Source organism: Oryzias latipes, chromosome 9 (genome assembly GCF_002234675.1).
Source record: "Oryzias latipes chromosome 9, ASM223467v1".
Classification (NCBI taxonomy): Eukaryota; Metazoa; Chordata; class Actinopteri; order Beloniformes; family Adrianichthyidae; genus Oryzias; species Oryzias latipes.
In genome coordinates, this window is record NC_019867.2 from 11,296,007 (window position 1) to 11,319,086 (window position 23,080).

At 39.0% G+C, this 23,080-nt stretch overlaps 1 protein-coding gene across 2 annotated transcripts in view; it reads right to left on the bottom strand.

Annotated features, from left to right (window-relative positions):
• LOC101174433 (netrin receptor UNC5C) overlaps positions 1–23,080 on the bottom strand; it is a 199,128-nt gene that overhangs the window by 6,981 nt on the left and 169,067 nt on the right. For both annotated transcript variants that reach the window (XM_011479047.3, XM_004072344.4), the window contains 8 exons: positions 18,348–18,539; positions 13,272–13,489; positions 12,327–12,462; positions 10,304–10,391; positions 5,799–5,967; positions 2,274–2,507; positions 445–594; positions 163–327 (listed from right to left, as the gene is read on the bottom strand). In XM_011479047.3, the coding sequence (XP_011477349.1) occupies positions 163–327; positions 445–594; positions 2,274–2,507; positions 5,799–5,967; positions 10,304–10,391; positions 12,327–12,462; positions 13,272–13,489; positions 18,348–18,539 (1,352 nt within the window). The remainder of the gene's footprint in view (positions 1–162; positions 328–444; positions 595–2,273; positions 2,508–5,798; positions 5,968–10,303; positions 10,392–12,326; positions 12,463–13,271; positions 13,490–18,347; positions 18,540–23,080) is intronic.

Consider the following 23,080-nt stretch of genomic DNA (forward strand, 5'->3'; position numbering starts at 1 on the left):
TCCCTGTCCTCAGTGTGAAGTCACACACAGGTATGAAGGCTTTTCTTTTGTTCCAGTCGACTTAAAACCTGAGGGAATATGAATATTTCTCCTTCAACTTTTCTTTTTGCTCTCAGTCGGTTGGGTTTTGGTGTCAGGATTTCTGCGTTTCCACCAACTAACCTCCTCTAGTGTGTTGCTGAGCTGAAATATCTGTCCCTCTCCTTCCACCTGCCGCACACACAGTTTACAGCTGAGTTCCATGGTGGCTGGAGTCAGTCTCTCCAGAGTGAAGGTGCAGTGAAGACTCCGCTGACTTCCACTCCACACCTGGTGGAATGGAATCTCCTGGAGATGCAAAAGCACATGATGGATTACAAAAAAAAAAAAAAAAGGTGGTCTCCTAAACTGTACACGCAGAAGCATGAAGAAGGAACCATATGTATTCAAATGCAGCCTCCTCACCTGGTACTTTGCGATAAGTTTGCTCTTCCACTGCATGTGTGGTACGTCGTGAATTGACAGTCTAAGATTATGAGTGCTGTCTTTGAAGTTCAGAGTCTTTGGCTCGTCCAGAAGCTTCCCTCCCATTTGGGTCTCCATCTGAAGAACCTCCTACAGGAGCCCAGATACAGACAAAAACTTTGATGGATGTCATTCATTTTTCATGTCTAAGCAACGAGAGTGCTATTGTGTAACCCCAGACAGAAAAAAAGCTAAGTTATTCATATCAAAGTTTCTGTCAGGATATCATTGCACTTCTGTACTGTTTGTTCCCTGGATCTAAGAAAACCTTTGAAAGGAAATGTCAAGTTCCAATGTTGAAAACACTTTAAATCTGCAACTTAGAGGAATAGAAGAGGAAGGAGTCCCTGATGTTTAAGTGTATCTAAACAGTTTCCATCATTCTTTTTAACTTTTGATGCTTAAAAACGTTGAAGAAAGTCGAACAAAGTATTGAGCAAACGTTAATACCATTGAGTTAATAGAAGGGATAAATGATATCAAAGAAACACAATGAAGAATTTACAATCCTGAGAGACACTGATTCCTGCTCCCTCCCCCTTCTGTCATCGCTGTTGTTTTGTTGCTTTACAGAATGACTGAATTACAAAATGTTTCACCAGAAAAATAACATTTTCAGAGTGTCTGTTGTAACCCCATGTTTCAGATTTCAACAGTTAGAAGCAAGTTTTGAAATGTTGAAGTAATGCTCGCCGTTTTGGCTTTGCTGAAGTTGATTCACCTGTGTGCCGTCCTGTGGGGACTTTTCATTCTGTTCAATACACATTTAGGGTGTAAGTCCAAAGGTCCAGACTGAGTCAACTTTCTTTGGTCCAGATCCTTACGATTGATCTATATTCAGAATGCCTTTAAGCGGCCATTTCTGTTATGAACCCAAGCTTGTTAACAGAGGCACGTGACTTAAGATCTCTTCAGTTATTGGTCAGGAATTACGAGGGCGGGGCAAAGCAAAGAGAAAGAAGAATGGTAGTCCTGGGTTTTGCAATCCTTTATATTTCACTGACCAGTTTTATCAACGTCAGATAAAACACGTTTTCCTTGCTATTTTGGTACAGCAGACACATGCTGCAAGATGGCTACTAAGGAGACGGCTAAGAGGTTATGCTGATAAGTGGACATATAGATTGTTGGGAAAACAGTGTGAGAAGCAATATTTATCACCTAAAAGTTGTTCCCTACTCTGTGTACATCCTTTAATGCCCGGCTACAGTGCCCATAGTGGTCCAGTTATTCCGCACTGTAACTGAACCAAAGTGTTTAAATTGCACACAAATCAGAATGGAGAGAGATCGTCTTATAGGCTGCAGATGATGAGTGATGCAGACTTCTATGAAACTTCAAAAGTTCAGTAAACTCCATCACAACAAGCTCCCCTTTACTCTGCTGCAATGGTTAGCTCGAATGGCTAAAATGTGTTTGTTGATGTATTTGTGATTGCCCAGGGCTGTGTTGGACAGTTTTCTACCGCACACCTAAATTGGCACAGTTACGCTCCCGTGTCTGAATGTGTGCTTTGAATTGATTCAAACGCCAGTGCTTTTCCCTGTTGACATGGAGTGACCCTGGTTTGTGTACAGTCTCTAAGCACCTTTCCAAAAGCCTGGAGGTGAAGAGGCAACAGGTTCTAAGGTTTCAAATTCAAACCATCAAGTCTTTTTGGTACAAAGTTTTGATCTCATTAAACAAAACAAAAAAATACTGAATAACTTCAAGGTTATTTAAAGCATTCTAAAATCTTGGCAAAGTTGTCTTCTAGTTTCAAACTTTACCTTGAGTGCATCTTGGGTGTCATCCAGGCAGTAGACCCTGATGTGATAGTCCAAAGTCGTACACGAGACGGGCCCAAAAACAGCCAGTTTGAGCCTCTTTGCAGCTGCTTTGCCAATTGACTGGCCCACCAGGCAGTAAGTCCCCAATGTTTCTGTCAGAATGTGACAAGCCTCCGAGTCCATCTGGACATAGCAGGGGGTGGTGAAGTTTTCCTCCCCCACTACAACCACATCCTGTTAGGATGACACATACACACAAAAATAAAAAATCACATATTTTTATTTCGTTTTTCAGAAAGTCAAGCTCGGCGAGATAGGTAGGTAAAACTGTCATGATGTCTTCTCTGAAATGCTGTTGTGGGGATAACCACGTAGGCCGTTATTTCTCAGCAGAGAACAAATCTAACTTAATTTAGGACTACTTTCAGGATGCCGCTCTATCATCATTTGCTTCTGGCAAAGAAAACTCTCCATCCATCAGTTTCCTATAAAAACCTCTCGATATTTTCATTTGCATAATTATAGTTTGAGAAACCTTCAGAAGGGCCGGTATTTTAAAACTCCTTCAGTAAAAGCAACTGAAAAATATTCAGTAACTTAGAAATGTGGAATCAGTCTTACAACAATCATATGACCTGTTTTCTTTGGCTACATGCAGATCCACTCGAGGTTAAGAGAAGAACGCGTGCCTTGAGGAAATTGATCAATCTGGAGATTTGGATCCCTCTGAATAAAAAAGGAGAAAGCTACAGATGAACTGAAGCTGTTTTAAGTTAGGAGCAGGGGTGCAGTGCGTAAGAGGTGAACACTGCTCCCCTTCTGCTGTTTTCTGTATCGCCTGAGAGCACAGGAATGCTGCTGAGGCACCTCCCTTCATGACTGGATTCAAAACCCAAAGGTTTTATGGCTTTTAAGCGTTTCGACTGGACAAGTTGTTTTTCCTAAAACAATGATTAAAAAGGGTGTAGAACTGTTTTCAGGGTATGTAGCAGACTGTATAGAAAAGACATTCACAGCCAGTTGATGGAAGGTTAAAAATGTTTCACGTTGCCACACAGAGAAAAATGAATGTGATGTGTAATTTCCAGGCGCTCATCCTGAATCCACACGACGCACAAGTGCATTTTTAGAGGAGATTTGTCATTATTGTTGTCATGATAAACAGTAAATATGAATCTTGAGCTGTCAGTTAGGATTACTTCACCAAATACTAAACATTTCTCCATGATGTTAGTCTCTACTTACAAGTGCACATAAAGCAAAGCACAGGATGCACTCACATTCTGAACAAACAGACGCAAAGCTCTACAGACAGGACAGGTGAAAAGATTTGATTGTGGTAGCTGTGATAATATATTTATTCATTTATTCATTCATCTTCTGCACCTGTTAACATCATGTGCAGGGTTATGGAGATACTGGAGCCTATCTAAGCTACTGTAGGATAAAAGTGGGATTCACCCTGAACACTTTGCAAGTCAATCGCATGAGTAGACAATATATTCTGGTATGTAATTTATATTAAGGTCCAATTATCTAAGTTAATTGTGATTGCACAGACATTAATTTACTAACATTGTGCGAAGTTTGAATTAGGAACTCTTTATTTTACAGAGAAAAACTGCAATGACTTGTGCTAATGTCCACATGGATTTGCACATGACAATGCAGGAACTTAACACATTACTCTGTGGTTTACATAGCAGGCAGCTTTTACTCAAAACATTTTACAGGTTCTCTGTTTGTCAGAAAAACACAAATGGACCAACATAATAAAGAGCCACTCTGATCATCTTTTGTTTTATTTTTAAAAGCACGCCCATTGATCTTAAAATAATGATTATGCAGTTTCTAGCCAAAATCCAAAAACTGTTAAGTTTTTTTCTACATCACAAAATGCATTTTTTTTGTCTGCTCCTAATTCAAAATCATTTGAATTAATAAATACTCAGAAAATGCAAATTTGTCATAATTTTTTTAGTAAGTGTCCTCCATCATCAGGAAAAATGCCACAGAGACGTGTTAAAAACACCATTTTAATCAGAGAGGGTCTTTAACGGAAACAAGTAAACAATCATGGTTGTTGTTCCTCACATACTTCGGTGTCCCTGGTGCTGCTAGGTGTTTCAAAAAGCATACTTTATATACTTTAAGGTAAGTTTACAAATGATCATTTGTATTTGAACCTATCAATCTGAGCCATGAACAGGCTGTAATATTAAACAATATGGTACACGTGAAGGTATCAAGAGTTTTTTCTTACATTTGTATTTAAAGTCTCTTCAGTCCTGCATCAAAAATCTTATGGCAGCTTTTATGTTACTCTCTATATTGGCTTTTATTTTAGCTGTGGGTTACAGCCTGAGTTATGACAATCCATAATATGCAGAGAAGATTTTTGGGTGCAGTGAAGCAGCTATCTGCAGCATGTTCAGCTGTATTTGTCAGTGTATACATGTCAACAAAGTGTGGAATTGACATGTCTTTAAATACATGCCTGATGCAAAAATAGGGATCTGAACCATAACTCATGTGGAGTTCTGTTCCTGCAAAGAGGAGCTAAATCAATACCAAAAGGTAGGAAAGCAATATGGCCTAAATCTGTTATTACTGTAATCACACACATGGCTGCTCCCACTGATATGAAGGGAATCCAATTACCTCCCTCTCCCTGTTTTTTTTTTTGGGGAAACTTTCTGATGAGAAATGAATGTTCTACTGCAACAAGAGAAAAACAAATCCACATCCCGATGAAATCCCACTTTCATTTTTCTCGACTTTATTCACTTTGCTCGGAACCCCTTCCGTCTCTCAGGCGTGCGCACACAAAGACACGCACGCGGTGAAGCCTATGCATGGTTAATTGTGCGCAGACATTGTGTTAAGCTGCGATAAGCAACAGAAGACAGCATACGGGGGCCTTGTTGACACAGCGATGCTGCAAGACAGCCTTATCACCCACACCCACACACAAGGACATGCGCACGTATTCACACGTACAACTGCGGCCATACACACACTCGGCAAATTGCTGAGGTAGAGGCCTCATGCTGGGAGACACAGGAGAAATGAAAAAGAAGGATAGAGAAAAAGGAGTGATAGAAACATAAGAAGGGAGATGAGAGAGGAGGAGGATGGCAGGAGCATAACAAATTGCCTTTGATAGGAGTCTTCAACCCCCTGCTTTTCCACTAGCCTGTAGGCACTCTCTGTTTACTGCATTTTCTCTACTGCTGGACCTATTTCTCCCTCCCTTCCTCATCATGTAAGTGTAATTCAGGGTATTCTTCTACATGTCTGCAAGCCTTGAGTACACAAACCGCTCTCACACTGTGTTCATGACCAAAAACTAATGAAACAAACGGTGTAGGTGTGCCATTTATAACACCTCAAAAAGGCTTGGAGTCGACTTGTGAAAGTTTATATTGTGCTGATATGTTCTATAAAAAATGAAAGTGCCAAAAAAAAAACGACGAAAAAGTCATTTTGAAGTTGAAAAACAAACAGGCTGCATGCAGAACCCACCTCCCACTCTCCCATGCTCAGCCTGTTCTTGAGCTGTATGAGCCAGTCCTCCTGGACGTTGTCTGCACAGTGGTGGATGGTGAGGATCACTGGTCTGGTCAGCAGGGCTCCTGCAGGTCCACAGCTTACCACTGGGCTCAACACTGTCTGGATGTCCTCCACCGGAGGTCTGGAAAAGACAGATAACAGCGAGGTGAAAAGGTGGAAAGGAGTGACAGGAAGGCTGCATTGTCTTGTCTTGTGGTATAGAGTTGGTTTCACCTCTGTGCTATGATGTCACGCTGGTTAAAAGCAAACAAAAAAAAGCTGTTTGGGTGCTTTAGCACTAGGATAGCTTCAAAAAATATCAAAATTGTTTTGCTTTGGTTTGTTTTTGCACTAAGTGGACAGAAGTTCTGAAAAGCAGTTCCAACTGTTGTTTTTTGGGGGGCATTATTGCTGAAAAAGCACTGACCAGGAATACATTAGTGGTAAAGAAAATATCACACATCCCTGTGGATTTAGCCTTTCATTAAACTCTATTACTTACGACATTTTTACATTTTTTTTTAATCATTTGTGCTTGTGAGCCTTCAGCTGTTGTCCATTTTAAAGCACCTGCAGTTGTCATTTACTATTTTGGTCTACTGACTAGATTGTGATACTATTGCCAAACTGCACCAAGGTCTACTAGCCTGTGAACTGAGATCTAGTTTTATTGCTGAAAAGAGTATGTTCTTTGGACTATACAGGCAGAGTATGCAAGAAAACCTAATCTGGTACAGACCTAAAAGCATAGTGTAAAAGTATAATCCCTCCCATTGATACCCTGAAACAAATAAGTGAATTTAAGGCAGCAGAAAGTGTAAAAGTGGGAGTGATCACTGTAAATTTGTTGTTTTTCCTTTCCTCTGTTATTCTTTTCTCTGTGTTTGCATTCATGTACAATATATTTTTTCTGTAAAAGAAAGAATGAAACATGCAACCTGCTAAATATTAAATAGAACCCCACATTGTTTTGCAAGGTAAATGAGAAGTTTGCATCCTGTTGTCCTTAAAGAAAAAAAACCTTAACAAAAATTTTCATTTGGAAATCGCAACATCTATGTCTTTTGTTGATGTGAGGAACTCCACTTGCAGATGTTTTGACACATGGATACTCGGTGAGAGCGGCATTGATTATAGTATCTCCTTGCAGATGAGAGAATCAATGAACAGAAGCAGCAGTTCCAGCCAGAGAATGATTAGTGGAGTCAGCCCCAGCTGGAGTCGGTAATATACGGCTCCCAGACAGAAAAAAATGATGGTAGGCAGAGCAGAGTACTTTATTGTGGAATACAGGCAAATGCTGAAGCTCACATTGGGTCTGTTAGTGTCTACATTGACCTAATATCTGGTTCTAGTATTTTTTTGTTTATCACATAAAGCTAGTTAACATATTTCCTGCTATTAATTGTCAATCAACTTAATATCTCCTACCCCCCCACATACATCAGTTTTCAATCAAATTATTTGTTTGTGTTACAGTTGAGATTGTCTAAATCAAAGCTCTGCAACCTGAGGCTCTAGAGCTACATGAAGCTCTTTTATCCCTTCATTGTGGCTCTTTGTCTTCGAAAAAAAATGCTAAAAATGTGAAAAACTAATGACTTTGTAGTTTCTGTTGTTTTAGTTGAATAGGTTTAGTCATTTCTGTTTAGATTTTTAACATGTCAGATAAAATGAAGGTAACATTTTCTGATCCTCTGCTTCACAACAGTGTCTAGTTGCAAAATTCTGTATGTATAGTGTATAGCATTGCATTAACATATATGTTTTTTTTTATTTCATTCTACGCCTATGTCATGGTATAATCTATACAAAAAGGAGACGGATGAAGAAGATGCATTAAAGCCATCATGATAGATAATGCCATGTTTGACGTGACTTTCTTATACTTCGTCATCTTGTTTGACACAGGTTGCAATTTATTTTGAAAGTAACTTGTGTGTCAAAAGTAAAATAAGTTAAAATTGTTACAGATAAAAAATAAAACACTGTTAATGTTCAATTACTGTATTTAAAATTAGATTTTATAAATGAATATATATATATATATATATATATATAAAATATATTTATATAAATATATTTGAATGGCCACAAAAACAGGGTTTTGGTCAGTAAGAAACCAAAGGGCTTTTAGCTTTAAAGGTTCCAGACCCCTGGTCTAAAGCCTGTTGGTTTGTTAAAACCTTACATTAGTGTTACACTAAACATTATTATTAATAATTGTTCTTAAAGTTCTTATTTCATAACCTATGATTCCCACAAATTTGTATTTATTTATTTGTATTTAACCTTTATTTAACCAGGGAAGTCCCATTGAGATATCAAACTCCAGGTTAGTGTTTCTTTTCATTTACAAGTTAACAATCCACCATTACTTGACAAAATGAAGCAAAAATGGTTTTAATCTAAAATAATTTTGTTTCTGTGTGTACTAATAGTGTAATAAAAATACCATTATGCATTGATTCATTTTTGTGACTATGTATTTATTTTGTATTATAAGTTAGGATTTTGTTGTTATTTGTTAAACATGTAAATTGTGATATGTGACAACTAAGATGTTGTCGGATGTAAATTGTCGATTGGAGGGCTGAGTAAATTCCTTCCAAGGGCGTCGTCACATTGGGTTGGGACTGTTCTAATGGTAGCAACAGCCTCTTTCCCTTTATGGCACATCTGGGCATTGAAATCTCAAACATGGCTTATCTAATGCACTGTGTGTTGCAGCACAGCGCTGCTGCTGCTGCTGCTGCTGAAACTGTAAAGCTTGCATATTGAATTCCATTAGTATTAATTATTTAGTGTCTTTCTTTCATTAAGAACTCTACAACTACAACCACAAACCCCAAAGAAAATATAAAAATGAAAAAAACAAAACATAAAGGCATTCAACCATTACACAGTAAAAGAGTCAGCAAAGATTCCTTTTATGTCTTAGAGGTACTAATCCTTAAAATTATTATTGATTCCACTACTGGAGCTCATTATTGATTGAACTCATGAAAGGTTCACATGGTCAGGGGAAACTAAAGTACGAGTCAAACTATGGCACCCCCTTTGACTTACTTAATGCAGAGGTCATCGCTTTATACCTGACTGTTTATTGATTAACGTTACAATGCATATTTTATTAAATATAGAAAAAAAAAAAATGATTTAATCAATGCATGTGGCAGAGCCCATGCTGAAAGGTTAGACTGTCTCAGCAAAGCAAAGGGATTTTGACTTAAAAGGTGATGCTGAAGTAAGGAATTAAAGTCAGCCCTGTGTGTTTAGGTGCCATTTATTGATTTAGATCAACACATGGAACAGATTAGACGTTGTTTTTGATCTGCAGCACAAAGCACAACTACTGACTAAGGAAAAGCTGGATAAAAAAAATGACACACAGAGACTGAGCTGGTAATGTTTGATGTGACCCACTGAAGTCTGCACAGCGACAATAAAGCCTAAACAGGAAAGGCAGACTGATTGGAGTTTATTTCTCAGATCAAATACCCACTGACTTCCTCCCACCGTCCACAAACATGCCTCATAGGTTAATTGGTCACTCTAAATTGTCCATAGGTGGGAATGTGAGAGTGAATGGGTGTGTGATATGTGTGACCCTGCGACAGAGTGGCGACCTGTCCAGGGTGTCCCCTGACTTTGCCCACAAGCTGCCAGGACAGCCTCCAGCAGACCCGTGACCCCGAAAGGGACAAACGGAAGAAGATGAATGACTGAATAATGAAAGTAATAAATCATTCACATTTCACAAAATCTTCTGCTCCGTCTCATGTGAGCTGTACCTCACACATGTACTGGGATTAGTGGTAAAGGATTATAACCAAAGTAACAGGATTACATTAATCCCTAAACTGTCCTTTATTCTTAATGTAAAAACTGCAATCCTTTTCCATATTCCTTTAAAAGATCAGTGTCCCCACATTACAATTTGACAGTAAAAGCAAAAATATATTCTCTTTTTTCACAATAGTAAAGCATAAACAAAAAATAATAATACTAACTATGCTCCACAGTTAATTAAGTGATTGTCTTACCTTTAAAATTGTTAGATTTCTTCTTTTTACTATTAAAATGTGATCTAATTAGGCAATTATTGATGTATCTGATGTTTCTCTTTATTCGCTCGCTTGAATAATGACCCAAGTATTTTTGTGTGATTTGTTTTTGATATGTTTTGCTGAATGAATCACCAAAGGTGGATACATGTGGGTTCACCATAAATAATAAATAATTAGTCAGTGCATGTGCCTGTTAAAGCAGCTTCACGCTGTGGAAGCCTCCTCCGCAAACACACAAACCAGGGCGAGAGCCAACAGAACAGAGACGAGCTGACATGTGGGGGAAAAAAAACAACAAAACAACAAAACAAATAGAGAAAAATGAAGAGATGAGCAGAAAATACTGTGAAAAGAGGGCATTAAGAATGAAGTTAGGTCCAAGTTTGATGGAATGGACCAAAAGCTTACCTCAAGCTGTCCTTTCTGTGCACAGTCACACACATTTCGTAAACCCGACCTTGAGGAATGGCACCCGCTGGCACCAGCAGACTCACACCTACATGAGGCAGCAACAGACACACAACATAGATAGATAATGAGTTTCTCGGATGTAATAAATTTACAATCCGGATAATTAATCGTGCATCCCATTAACACTTTTTCCGAATGATATATTTCAGGATTGGTTCAGTTTTTCTATAAAAATAAGGTAAAATAACATATATTCTATTGTATATTCTATGGACTATTTTAACTTCATGCTTTTTATATTTGTCTTTGGTAATATGTGGTAAAATGCAGAAATGATACTGCCCAACTTTTCAGACAATAAAGCAGGCCACCAAATTCTGCTTTTAGCTCTTTTCTGAACAGTAGACTTGACGTAGGATCATCTGAACTACAAAAGAACATGTTTGAAGCAGCCAAGAATATTTGATTTATTTATCTTTAACACATTCTTCCAACAGGCTTTGTCTGCATTGCTACCAGCAAACCATTATTTTGGCTCAACCCTTTGTTTGGCCATCAGTTTTTGCTGTTGTTGTTTTATTTTGCTTGCGTTCCTCCCACATGGGTCAAAAGTGAGCAACCTCTTTCTGACTGGAGATGCAGCAGTTTGACGCCCACAGTTACAAGTTACATGTAGATCTTTTGGTACAACTTTGAAGTCTTTGGTGGCAGTGTTGCCAGATTGGGCGGTTTTCCGCCCTAAATTTGGTTCTAAATGGCTCTAAATGGCTTATGCATAATTTGGGCGGTTTTAGGGTCGGTTCGGCGTTTTTTTTTGCCTCATGAACAGCGGACTAAGTTAGGCTGTGTGGCTGTTGGAGTTCCATGTACTGAAGCCCCGTGAACGCATCAGGTAGACACGTTTAATGGCCTGGGCTCTGCCCCGCCTCTTAGAAAAGGTGTTCTTTATAGCTTGACACCGCGGGCCGCGTGTGGGAGGAGTACCAGCTAATGTCATCGTGTGAACGCTACATGGAGCGGGTTTATTATTTTGAAGAGTTCTGCATGGTAATCATGTTTCCATGTTCAAGTTCATAAGATCATGCCAGAGAAAGTTTCTGCTTCAACTCCTGCAGTGAAAGCTACATCTAAATCTGATGCCCGTGTTTCCATCTCTCTGACAGAGTTGGAAGCCAAAGCCCCGATACGATAGTCGCGGCGCTATAGCGCAAGCGCAGCACAAGGCTGAAAGAGCCGTACGCAGGTTATAGCGGGGATATAGCGGGTTAAGAAAATCAATGGAAGAAGGCCGGTCCGCTGAAGAAATATTCAATACTGTACTCATTTTATTATCAGTCTGACCGATCTTTTATTTTGAGAAATCTTTCATTTTGAAAAATCACCGGATCGGGTGTCAAATCAGTCCAGTAGGGCACATATGTCAAACTCAAGGACAACCACTATGCTGATGTGGCCCTCAGTGAAAATGAGTTTGACACCCCTGCAGTAGGGGGAAGAAAAAGCTGTGTATTCTTGTTTCTCCTGATCCCGTGAATTGACGTGAATTTGAAATTGCTGTCATTGAACCTTATTCATGACTGATCCTTCTAGGGCATCTTTAAAATAAAACCTTCGTAGACCATTACTTTCACAGACTTTACTCTTATTTCTTTTAAGTTTTAACCAATCACTCCCATCCTAAAGAAAAAAGAAACTTCTCAACGGCAAAGAAAGGTAAGATTGGATCCCTTTTGTTGGGTCCCCCTGTGCCGGTCCCAAGCCCGGATAAAATACAGGGTTGTGTCAGGAAGGGCATCTGGCGTGAAAATCTCTAAAGCAATATGCCAAAAGGTGAATACAATTTTTTACTTTAATAAATATGTTAAGAACATCGGCTTTCTATTTAAAGTGAGTGCATGAGTAGAAATAGTAGTTGAAATGTTTGTAAAACTTTTAAATGAGATTTTTATAGAAACAGTTTAATCTCACAATCAAACAAAAGAATCAATACTGATGTCTGTGTTTTTTGTGCAAAGTTTACCAGAGTTTGGCACAATGAGGTGTCCTCCTTGACTGTTGAAGGATCCGTGAGCAGTACAGGACGGGTCTCGAGAACGGGCTAAGCTCTGGTTGCGAAGGTTCATTGTATCACTGTTTTCCAACAGGGACTGAGTGATCTAAAAATCAGAGGAAACACGACCAAAGTGATCCAACGACAAGGATACGGTACAAGGTTAAGGCATAAAGCTGGGCTTGATATTTGTAAAATTTAGTTTCTCTGAAGGAAAGTTCAGAAACAGCACCCCTATTGCTCATTTTAATGGGAATTTCTTAAATTATTGCTGATGGTTATTGTGTACTGCGCAGAACAATAAAGATTTCAATGTATCCTGCAGGACTTTCAATTGATTTAAATGTGCACCAGAGTAGATCTGTGATCTTTTAACCTGCTTTATGTTTTGAATATTTCTGTTGACATATGCAAGTGAAAGATCTCACAATAGATGCAACAGAAAATAACGTTTTCTTAGTGCATTCAGGAAACAAACACAGCTACAGCTAAAGCAGACCTTCAGTTTTCGAAGTGAAGGTCAGCAACAATATGAGGTTCAAAAGAGCAACAAAAAAAACATGCAAAATAATGCATCTCGTCATCAAAAGGTGCTGCTGCACTTTCAAGCTCAAAGGCAGGGAATTCAGCACTTGTATGGCCTCAGGACAGGTGCTGTGATGAAACTGAGGGGTTTCATCTCTATTTGTGACAACTGCTGCTCATGTGCATGAAATGTAGCTCACAGAGCAAAGAAAGAAAACTAGGCCACTGAGCCACAGTCACAAATAGTGTGTGCTTTTGTTTTTTGATAGATAGAGCAGTTTGAGTTCTCTCTGGGCTCTTTCAGAATAAAACTGGTTTAACTGCATGCAGAGATTTTACAGTGCAAGAACATAAAAAAGAACCCACAATGTGATGCAACAGCACTGTTACCTTAGGAGAGAGTTTAGATGTGAAGTCCCCCCCGAGGTCATCCTGGGGTGTGACCAGACCAGATGAGTTGTAGACTTTGATCTTAAGGTTAGGAAGCGGATCCAAAAGAGGGGAGTTGGTCATTGGGATTTTGTCCGACACGTCGTGGAGGGCATAAACCGGACCGCGGTACATGGCAGCCGCATTAGTCAAATCAGGAGGAGCTGTTAGAAGATCAGCTGGAAGAAGGAAAATGAAACAATTGAAGACTTATGTGAAATCAAAGGGAGATAACCGAGGGATGACGCTTAACATTTTATGTACTTAGAATGAAAGGGTGAAACAGGTGTGGGAGGAGGTGAAGATAAAGCAGGCAAGGAATGTGGCCTAGAAAGTCCACATATAAGGAGTTCAACCAATTATAGATAGACTGCACAACTAATCAACTAATAGTAAACAAATAGGTTGTCATATGGTACATTTTAACTTTGGATGATGAAAAAGCTAAAGAGAGATACTGCTCTATGCTATATGCTGTACCTTTTAAAACATTATCACATTTTTTGTTGTTATTTTTGGGGCCAAAATCTCACTGAATAATTATTGTCTAACAAAAATGTCTTTATTGTTTACATTCACATATAGCTAGTCAACTCCGGGCTGCTCCCTGTTCCCTTCTCTACCCCTGTGCCGGTTCCAAGCCCGGTTTGAGAAGGTTGCGTCAGGAAGGGCATCCGGCGTAAAACATTGCCAAGTTTACCATGCGACTTGTTCGCTGTGGCGACCCCTGATGGGAGAAGCCGAAAGAGGAAGATTCACATATAGCTAGTTTCAACGTTTGTGCCAACATTTTGGTGAAATATCATACTTTAAATAGAATGTGAAAACTAGAAGCAACCAAATCATAAAATAAATAAATACATAAATAAAATACTGATTTTACACATTTCTAATGATTAGGACAAAATCAAATAAACAGATGAATATTATTTCACCCGTTTTTAAAAGGAAGAAATCTAACAAAGTGTTGAAGCAACTCCTTAAATGCTGGGTGGGCCATGAGCTTCAAAGGATGCGCCTCGCTGTGACTGCTTTCAGCAGATCTTTCCACCTGTGTGGAACAATGTGTTCTTTAAAGTTCTATAAGAACAGGTTAACCCCCCCCCCCTCCCACTCTCTCTCTCTCTTTGATGCATACTGTTTTGGTCCTCTGTGCAACATGAATGTGAATCATGGGAATATGATCCACAACCACGCAGTACGAGACATGATGTTTATGCATCAGCTGTTTCTTTAAGACTGGTAATTTAAAATATATATTAGTCCTTTGATTTATATACAAATTTGTTCACTCTGGGTTTTAATTCATGGTGCCACATCTCACATGCATACACTGCTTATTGAAGCAGGAACCCTATCCATAATTAAATTCCTCCAAACTGACGGATTTTGCTTTGATCGCAAGGAGGCCAGTTACCTACTGAGAACAAATCCAGCTGTGTTCATGTCAGGATTTTTTTTTCTTCCCTGTATGTTCTTTTTTTTGTCCTCCTCTATTTGAGACATACCGGTCACATATCACCTTTTCCACTTTCTCTTTCTTTGTGCCATTGCTCTTTGGAGCCGGCGGATATTCCTGCCAACTCATCCCTGCTGAAATTTAATTACCAACTAACGGAAAACCGCGGAGAGAGAAGCAAGGACATAATTCTTCATTAATAGTAATCAGAGATGGTCCCTTAAGCATCCTAATTCTTTACAGATAAAATGTCAACCTGTCTCAGCTCATGCAGAGATGCTCACCCCTGAACATGTACGATAATAATTTCCTCGCTGTTTACCAATTTCCCTTTTGTCCCTGCTGACCTCTCTCCCATGTCTTCGCTTAATACTGTGATTTGAATTTTAATTATGCAGCCACAGGTGACCACAAGAACTCCACATGACCTATGTGTCAATCAACAGTTCATTTTTAAATAATTATTTTTAATCTTTATTAATGAATAATCATAATAATCATAATGAACATGGTAACAAGTCAAATTAATTCTTTATCACTTCAAATCACTAAATCTGTTAAATTTATCCTTTGTGTCGCTTAGGGACAATTCCACCAAACATGGCGTGAGACTGAGCGGCGCTTCTTCTTCTCCGTTGCTGTCAGTTGCAAATACTGATAGTCACACTAGAAGTCAGATCCCCCCCCCCCGGTCACCAGCGGGAAGCATTTCCAGTCATAATCACACTTCGTTTGACTCGGTTTGCCTGCCACCTGCCTCAAATCTCACCTGGACCCTGACTTTCCTGTTTCTCCTTTGATGCTCCCATGCTCGTTGCTGACCCCTGCCTGCCTGACCCTGATTTAGCTATGCAGACTTTTGACTGAGCTTATAAACCTGCTGCAGTTGGATGCTGCCTGTTTGTGTGATATTATTCTTAAAAACAAATCTCATATAAGTCGCGCCTGAGTATAAGTCAAACCCTCCGCCAAATTATGCCAAAAATCTAACGTGACTTTTACTTAACATACGGAAGTTAGAAAAGATAAATGAGACCTTCACTGTTGTAGATGATGGAAAAGAAAGAAGTTATGAAAAAGCGAGCACTCAAAGAGTTAAACTAATATCTGTTTTATGATTTTAAGCAACCTCAGTATATTGGATCTTTTACTTGAAGAATGAAAATTCTAATAAGAAAAGCCAGAATTGAATGTCATCTGAGGACTGACTCCTCCAAATCTCCATCTGTTTCTGGCTTTTCCAGTTAGCTATTAAGTTTGTGTGGATGTGTGCAGAAAGGAGAAATGACAGCACCGACAGCCAAGAGTAAAATATAGCTCCATTTTAACAGGAAGACAAACACTGGGGGAGTGTCGGCTATAGTTGGAGTCACTGTGACGGGAGAGGGATGGAGAGACAGCTGAGTAAAGAGTGAGACGCCGAGAGCAGGATGAAGAGAGGTAGATGCTGATAAACAGGAAATTTGATTGCCTTGAGTGTGCAGATGGAAGCAAGAGGAAAAAGAGTGAGAGACTGAGGGGGATTGACAGAGAAACTCCTTGATGGAGGAGAGCAGTATCTGGAAAAGACAGATTATTCCAAACCATCAGAGAATGACAGCATGAGGCTGAGGAACACCACAAAATGACACCAACATAAAAGCTGTGAAGTGCATGAGACAGGTACGGCTATTTACATGGAAACATGGTCACATCTGTTATTAAACTTTATTTTTATACTCATAGTTATCTTTGAAACTTTCATGCCTATGCGCCCATCCATCTCTCTTGGATGACTTTGAAAAAGAGCTCTTAAGAGTAGAGCTTTTCCAGAGGGGAAGGATGATGCAGAGACCATCACGCTGGAGCAAAATATCTGCTCAGAATCTGTGGTTACTCCGCCAATGGAGATATAGTTTGATTTGAAAGCATTTCAGTGGGATTTTCCTCTTAACCCTTGTGCTATCTTAGATGACCCCACCCTTACATTGACGTGTTATCCCTACCATGACAAAGGTGGATAAAGGTGGAAAGATTTCATGTAATCCATGGACACCAGTGAAGATCACAAATCATCGAAGAAAAAAGGTTCAGCGCACTGTCTAGTGGGTCTAGATGACCCAACTCCCAATGTTAAAGTGCCTAGGATAGCACAAGGGTTAAACTAAACCGCTCACCAGTTTACAGTAGTTTCAAGACAAATGAGTGATGGTAGACATGAGGATGACATTTGATTATAGTGGAAGTAAATTCAAAGCTGATAATCCCGTCAAAAATATCTCTGCAGAAGCGTTTGGTTTCTATGAAACAATTGAAATGGGTCCATTTGCTGGCTTTGATTTTCATTCTGCAACGTTTAAAGCACTACAGTAACGTAGCCAAATTATCTGTTTTTTCTCCTAAGCCAATCACAATCATATTTTGCCTCTAAAGCCCTGCACTGATAAAAATGGTGTTATTGGTGGTTTTAACATGTTCTTGCAACATTTTTCTGATGATGGAGGACATATCTTAAGAACACTGAATGTCTGAATATTTCTTTATTCAAACCAGTGTGAATAAAAATGCTGTTTGAAAAAGATTGTAGTTTTGACATAGAAGCTACAATTAGCAGGCCACAAGCTCCCTGTTCCACTCCATTCTGATGCATCCACTTGGAGACGACTAAATCCACTTTGTTTTCCTCGTCTGAGCTGGCATCTGGCAAAAAAACGTACGACTGGATAGCTCCAATATTGCTCAACCATATTTGTTGCACTGTAATGTTTGGTTAGGGGTATGAGGGGCTGTAAGCTAGTGGGAGAGCGTGTAAACAGATGGGGGACGGGAAGTGGAGGTGGGGTTGCTTCGCAACATCAGTCCCGCCCACAACTCAGAGGTGAATTTCTAATAAACTACTGCCGCTGTGCTAAAACTACATCTGAGAAAAACTTTTTTTTTATTTTATTTTGCCAGAAAACATCATCACAATAAAAAGAACACTGCTTTAAAAATAGATCACAAAATGATCAGAATGGGACTTTAATTTTCTGGTTGGTTATCTCTCTGATTTCCAGCTGTCTTTGCTGGCCCTCTTTCACCCCATTCTCCACCAGGAATGATGCTTTGTCATGGTCTGGCCCTTAACCGCAATCAGCAACTAGGCTCTGGGGTTCATTTATGTACAGTCCAAACATTTCCCACCTACACAAATCATTTTCAGACTAGAGCCTAACCACCAAAGATTTTGGACTTATTTTTTAATCACAAATGAATTATTACTCATTTTCATACGATTCAAATCACTTTTAGCTTCAGTAAAAGTTTGAAAGTGTGAATGAAATTCAAGCCAATCAGTTGAAGTCAGTTCATTAACTAAACTCAGAATCAACTTTATCTCCAGGTGCTACACAGAATAAGTACCAAAAAACATCAAAAAACTGCTTTAACTAGAATATCTACAAATTTTGTGTTTAAATTCAGTTGAGATCATTCCAAAAAAGCTAAATTGTCTTAACTGCACTTTTAAAAAAGCCTAGCTTGTAAAAACAACCTCACGACTGTAGTTTAGACAGGAAAAAGAAAAGCACGTGCCTTTTATTCTTCCATTCATGTCTTACCTGATCTGGCCGTCTTGATGTTTACTGACTGGAAGCCTCCGTTCAGGGCCGACGTGTCAATGATGTCAGAGTCGAAGTCCCTATGTGTCTTGCGGTACACAAACAGGGCCACGATAACAGATATGACCAGGCACATAATCACAGCGATGACTATGCCCACATAGAGAGCCACATCATCTGTACTTGGGGCGGCTAGAAGGAACACCAAAGAAAAAAAACAGAAGAAAGAAATTACTTTTTTACATTAAACATTAGGCAAAAGTAACAATGTATATAATGGTAAAGGTTTTCAGCAGTAACAAACTATGCAAAGTATTCACAGGCTGTAAAGGGCTAATCTGAACACATTCAGGTTTGCTCTTGACATTCATTTTCGCACAAAGTAACAGTTTAAAACAATTCTTTTATTAAAACAAGACAGAACTCATTTCAAACTTAATAAGGGTGTAAGTGATTTTACAGGGGTCCTAACATTTTTTTCCATTTGTGTCCAACGTCCTCGTCTTTTATAGGGAACAACAACAAAATGATATTTCATTCTAAATATTCCAATAACCGCCAGGGTAAAAGAAAGAGTAAAAGAGCACTTAGATGAATCCGACCTAAAGGTCCTTCCCTTTGGAAGACTCTTAATAAGAAAGCATATAATCAAAGAGGGAGGGGAGGAGTGGAGATACGTTGGTGGGTAAGGTAAGTATTACAGGAAGAAATGCAAGGCGGTGATCAGAAATGAGTAGAACAGAATGAATCATAAGCAGAGAAGAGAAGTGAGATGTTCTATCAGCAGAGAAGAGAGAGAGAAAGGGAGGAAATCCACTTCAGCTACAAAGCCGCAAAACAAACAGGGTTACCTATTGAACATGAAAGTGCCTGTGAAAGTTTTTTTTTAAGCCTCGCACTTGAAGCGTTGCTCACATAGTCATGTCTTCTGCTTGCTGGCGGGAGGGAATTTGTCTGCAGCTGTTAAGACTGAAAAATTATATGAATTATTCCTTTAATCCACCATTAAAGTTGAGAGGCTGATAACAGGCTTTTAGCAACAAACAGCCAGAGTCAGTTGCTAAAGGATTTGCTGTTGTCGAGTCACAAGTGCACAAAGCTTGAACTTGAATATGCATGAGAGAATCCTTTGATGAGGCGCACGAACATGCAGGTTTCGCATGTACCCAAGCTGGAAGCTCACAGCCACAGAGCCTCCTCGTGAGGTTTGTTCCTTCTACCACTTGAGGGAGCTGTGAACCTCTGCTGTCTCTGGGGATCATCTTTTGACTTAACATCTTCTGCAACTATTAGGTAAGATAACTTGCATCTATATAACTCAACGTAAATGACCTCAATCTAATTAGCAGTAACAAAAAATAATAGAATGTCACAAAAACATCAGTAAGAAATTCACACAAAAAGCATTAAAATAATTACTATGCATGGTTGACACATTTATTGTGGGGTTATTTTTATTATTACAGCACTCTAGCTTTAATAATGACACAAGTCTGGGTCTCCCTGTCCCCAGCAAGCACAGGGCATCTGGTATACAAAATATATATATATATATATATATATATATATATATATATATATATATATATATATATATATACACACACACACACACACACACACACATATATGTGTATATATCTGCAAAACCACCTGTATGACTCAGTGAAAGCTGATTCACTATGATGACCCCTAATGCTGTATTCCAAAAAGTGAACAACAATTGCTAATGATGACACCTGGTAGTATGTAAAATCACTTGGTATCTTATTTTTTGCCTAGTGGATAAAACTTAATCACAACAATATTAAATGTGTGTGATAAATTCTTTTTAATCTTGCTTTATTGTCATTACAGTCAAAATGTTTTGTTGTGATTTTTAAAAAAAGCTTAGTATTTGTGTGTGTTTTTAATTAAATTTATTCTTCCAGTGATGATGGATCCTTTTTAGGTCAAGCTTCTGAAATATTATGATTATATAATAGTTGGGCTGCAGCATCAGACACACGTCTTTTATATTTTAGAAAGTTCTTCAACAATGCAAATTAAAAATATATTATGATTGCTAAAAAAACATATTCATCAATGCAGTGCACAATTTAAAAAAGAAAAAAGCCGTCAAGATCAAATGTAAATTAAAATAGAAAAACTTTTTTGACATAGATGTAAAAATCCCTAACTGGCAATCTCTGTGAGTCATCATAGCTCTTATGTATAGCTAAACATTTTTTTTACCTTTGAAGGAATCTCGCTCTCACCTAGAAAACTTGTCTCGCTGCGTCCCAGATTAGCTTGCAGAGAGAGTAAGAGACCACACTGTGGCAGAGGAAATGGGACATGTGTGATTTATGTTTAAGACCCTTAATCTGACTTTGGCATCAAGATTTAAGGTGGCGTGAAGATGTTTATTAACACAAACTGCTACCAAATATCTATCCATCACATCAAACTTGAAGAAGTGGCCATAAATCCTCGAGGCTTACTTCAAACAGGTTATGCAACATACCACAAACCTCTATTTCTTTTTGAATCTGCTGGCTGTATATTCACAGATGCCACTTTCGCACTAACGTATGATAGGCCTTTTCATTTAGCGAGGGGGAAAATTATTTGATAATCCTCTTAAGAACTTACTCCCTCTTCTTAATTATAATCATCATCCCCATGTATTTTGGGAATATTTATTATGGTTCCACTTAGACTGCAAATGGTGTAACTTCAGGTTGTGTGTGCTGCCTGAACAACCACAAGAAGTGTCACTTTTACACTCATTCAACTTCATCCTACTTCTGTTGACGGGTTTTGGGACACTTCAGATACTTTAACTAGGCTTGTTTAATGCCAGGGGACCCCAAAATTTATTCTTCACTGTTCATTAATTTGATTTCCACCTCCTTGAAATTATTCTCTCCCTTCACAAAATACCCCTTTCTGTGAATCCTTCCGTTTGATTTGTGGATGATTGAAACGCAGTCTCTCTCTCGAACCCCCTACCTGCCTAAAAAAACGAACAAAGAACTGCTGGAAACCAACATGTTTTCTTTTTACTCTTTGTAAGTCTCTTTCACTTTGTCCTAATGTTTTTGCAAACCTTCCTGAATACTTCTTTTAGTTGTAACCAATGCAATAAATAAATGAAGACTCCTATATTTAGAAAACATTGCATCAACTATTAATTATATCCCCATGTACATTGATTTACAGAAAAGTACAGCTGTGCAAAATGATGCATATTAATAAATAAAAAGGACAACATTAACTGGAAATGTCTTCAAAAAAAGGTTACTTTAAGATAACGACCTTCACTTTGATAGACACACCCGTCCAACTGCTCATGAACACAAATTTCTAATCAGACAATTACATGGCGGCAACTCAATGCATTTAGGCATGTAGACATGATTAAGACGATCTACAGCAGTTCAAACTGAGCTCTAGGGTTTACAAAGTATGGTCCAAAAAAGAGAAAATATCCTGTAAGTAGCAGTTCTGAGAGCGGAAATGCCTTGTTGATGTGAGAGATCAGAGGAGAAGCCAGGCCAGGCTGATTCAAGCTGATAGAAAAACAACAGTAACTCAAAAAACCACTGGTTACAGCCAAGGTCTGACGAAGAGCATTTCTGTGGTGTGCACACAACATATCCAAGCTTGAGGCAGATGGGCTTCGGCAGAAGACCACACCAGGTGCCACTCCTGTCAGCTAAGAACAGGAAACAGAGGCTACAATTCACACAGACTCACCAAAACTGGAAAACAGAAGATTGGAAAAAAATGTTGTCTGGTCTGATGAGTCTTAATTTCTGCTATGACATTTGGATGGTAGAGTTAAAACTTGGCGTCAACAACATGAAAACATGGATCCATCCTGCCTTGTATCAACAGTTAAAGCTGCTGCTGGTGGTGTAATGGTGTGGAGGATATTTCCTTGGCACACTTTGAGTCTCTTAGTACTAGTTGAAAATGGTTCCAATGCCACAGCCTACTTCACTATTGTTGCTGACCATGCCTATCCCTCTATGACCACAGCGTACCATCTTCTGATGACTACTTCCAGCAGCATAAAGCGCCATGTCATAAAGCTGGAATCATCTCAAACTGGTTTCTTGAACGTAACAACGAGTTCACAGTACTCCAACGGCCTCCACATTCACCAGACTCAACTCAAAAGGTCACCTTTGGGATGTGGTGGAACGGGAGATTAGCATCAAACATCTGTACAGCTGACAAATCTGCTGCAACTGCATCGTGTTTTCATGTCAATATGGACCAAACTCTCTGGGGAATGTTTTCAGCACCCTGTTGAATCTATGCCACTAAGGATTAAGGCAGTTCTGAAGGCAAAAGAGGGTCCAACCTAATAAAGTGGCCGGTTAGTGCATAGTATTTAACTTATCTCCTGCAAATCCAATGTGTAATTACTAAAGGACACAACAATCTCCTGAAAAGTACAATAAATATAGTGTTTTTTCTTTCTTGCTGAAATTGCATTTATTTACATGTAGAAAGAACAGTGCACAATTTGTTTAGTTGCTAATTGCACAGTCATGTTCATCCTCATTGGCAGCCACTGATGCACAGACGGGTGCATGCACATTAACACAGCCATGTAAACTTTCCTACTCCAGTCGACTATCTCCTGAGCTTTTTCCTCTTCTCCGCCTGACAAACACTTTCATGTTTCAGGCTCTCACCAGCAGGACCAGATAAATTGGATTTAGATGAAAAATATGTGT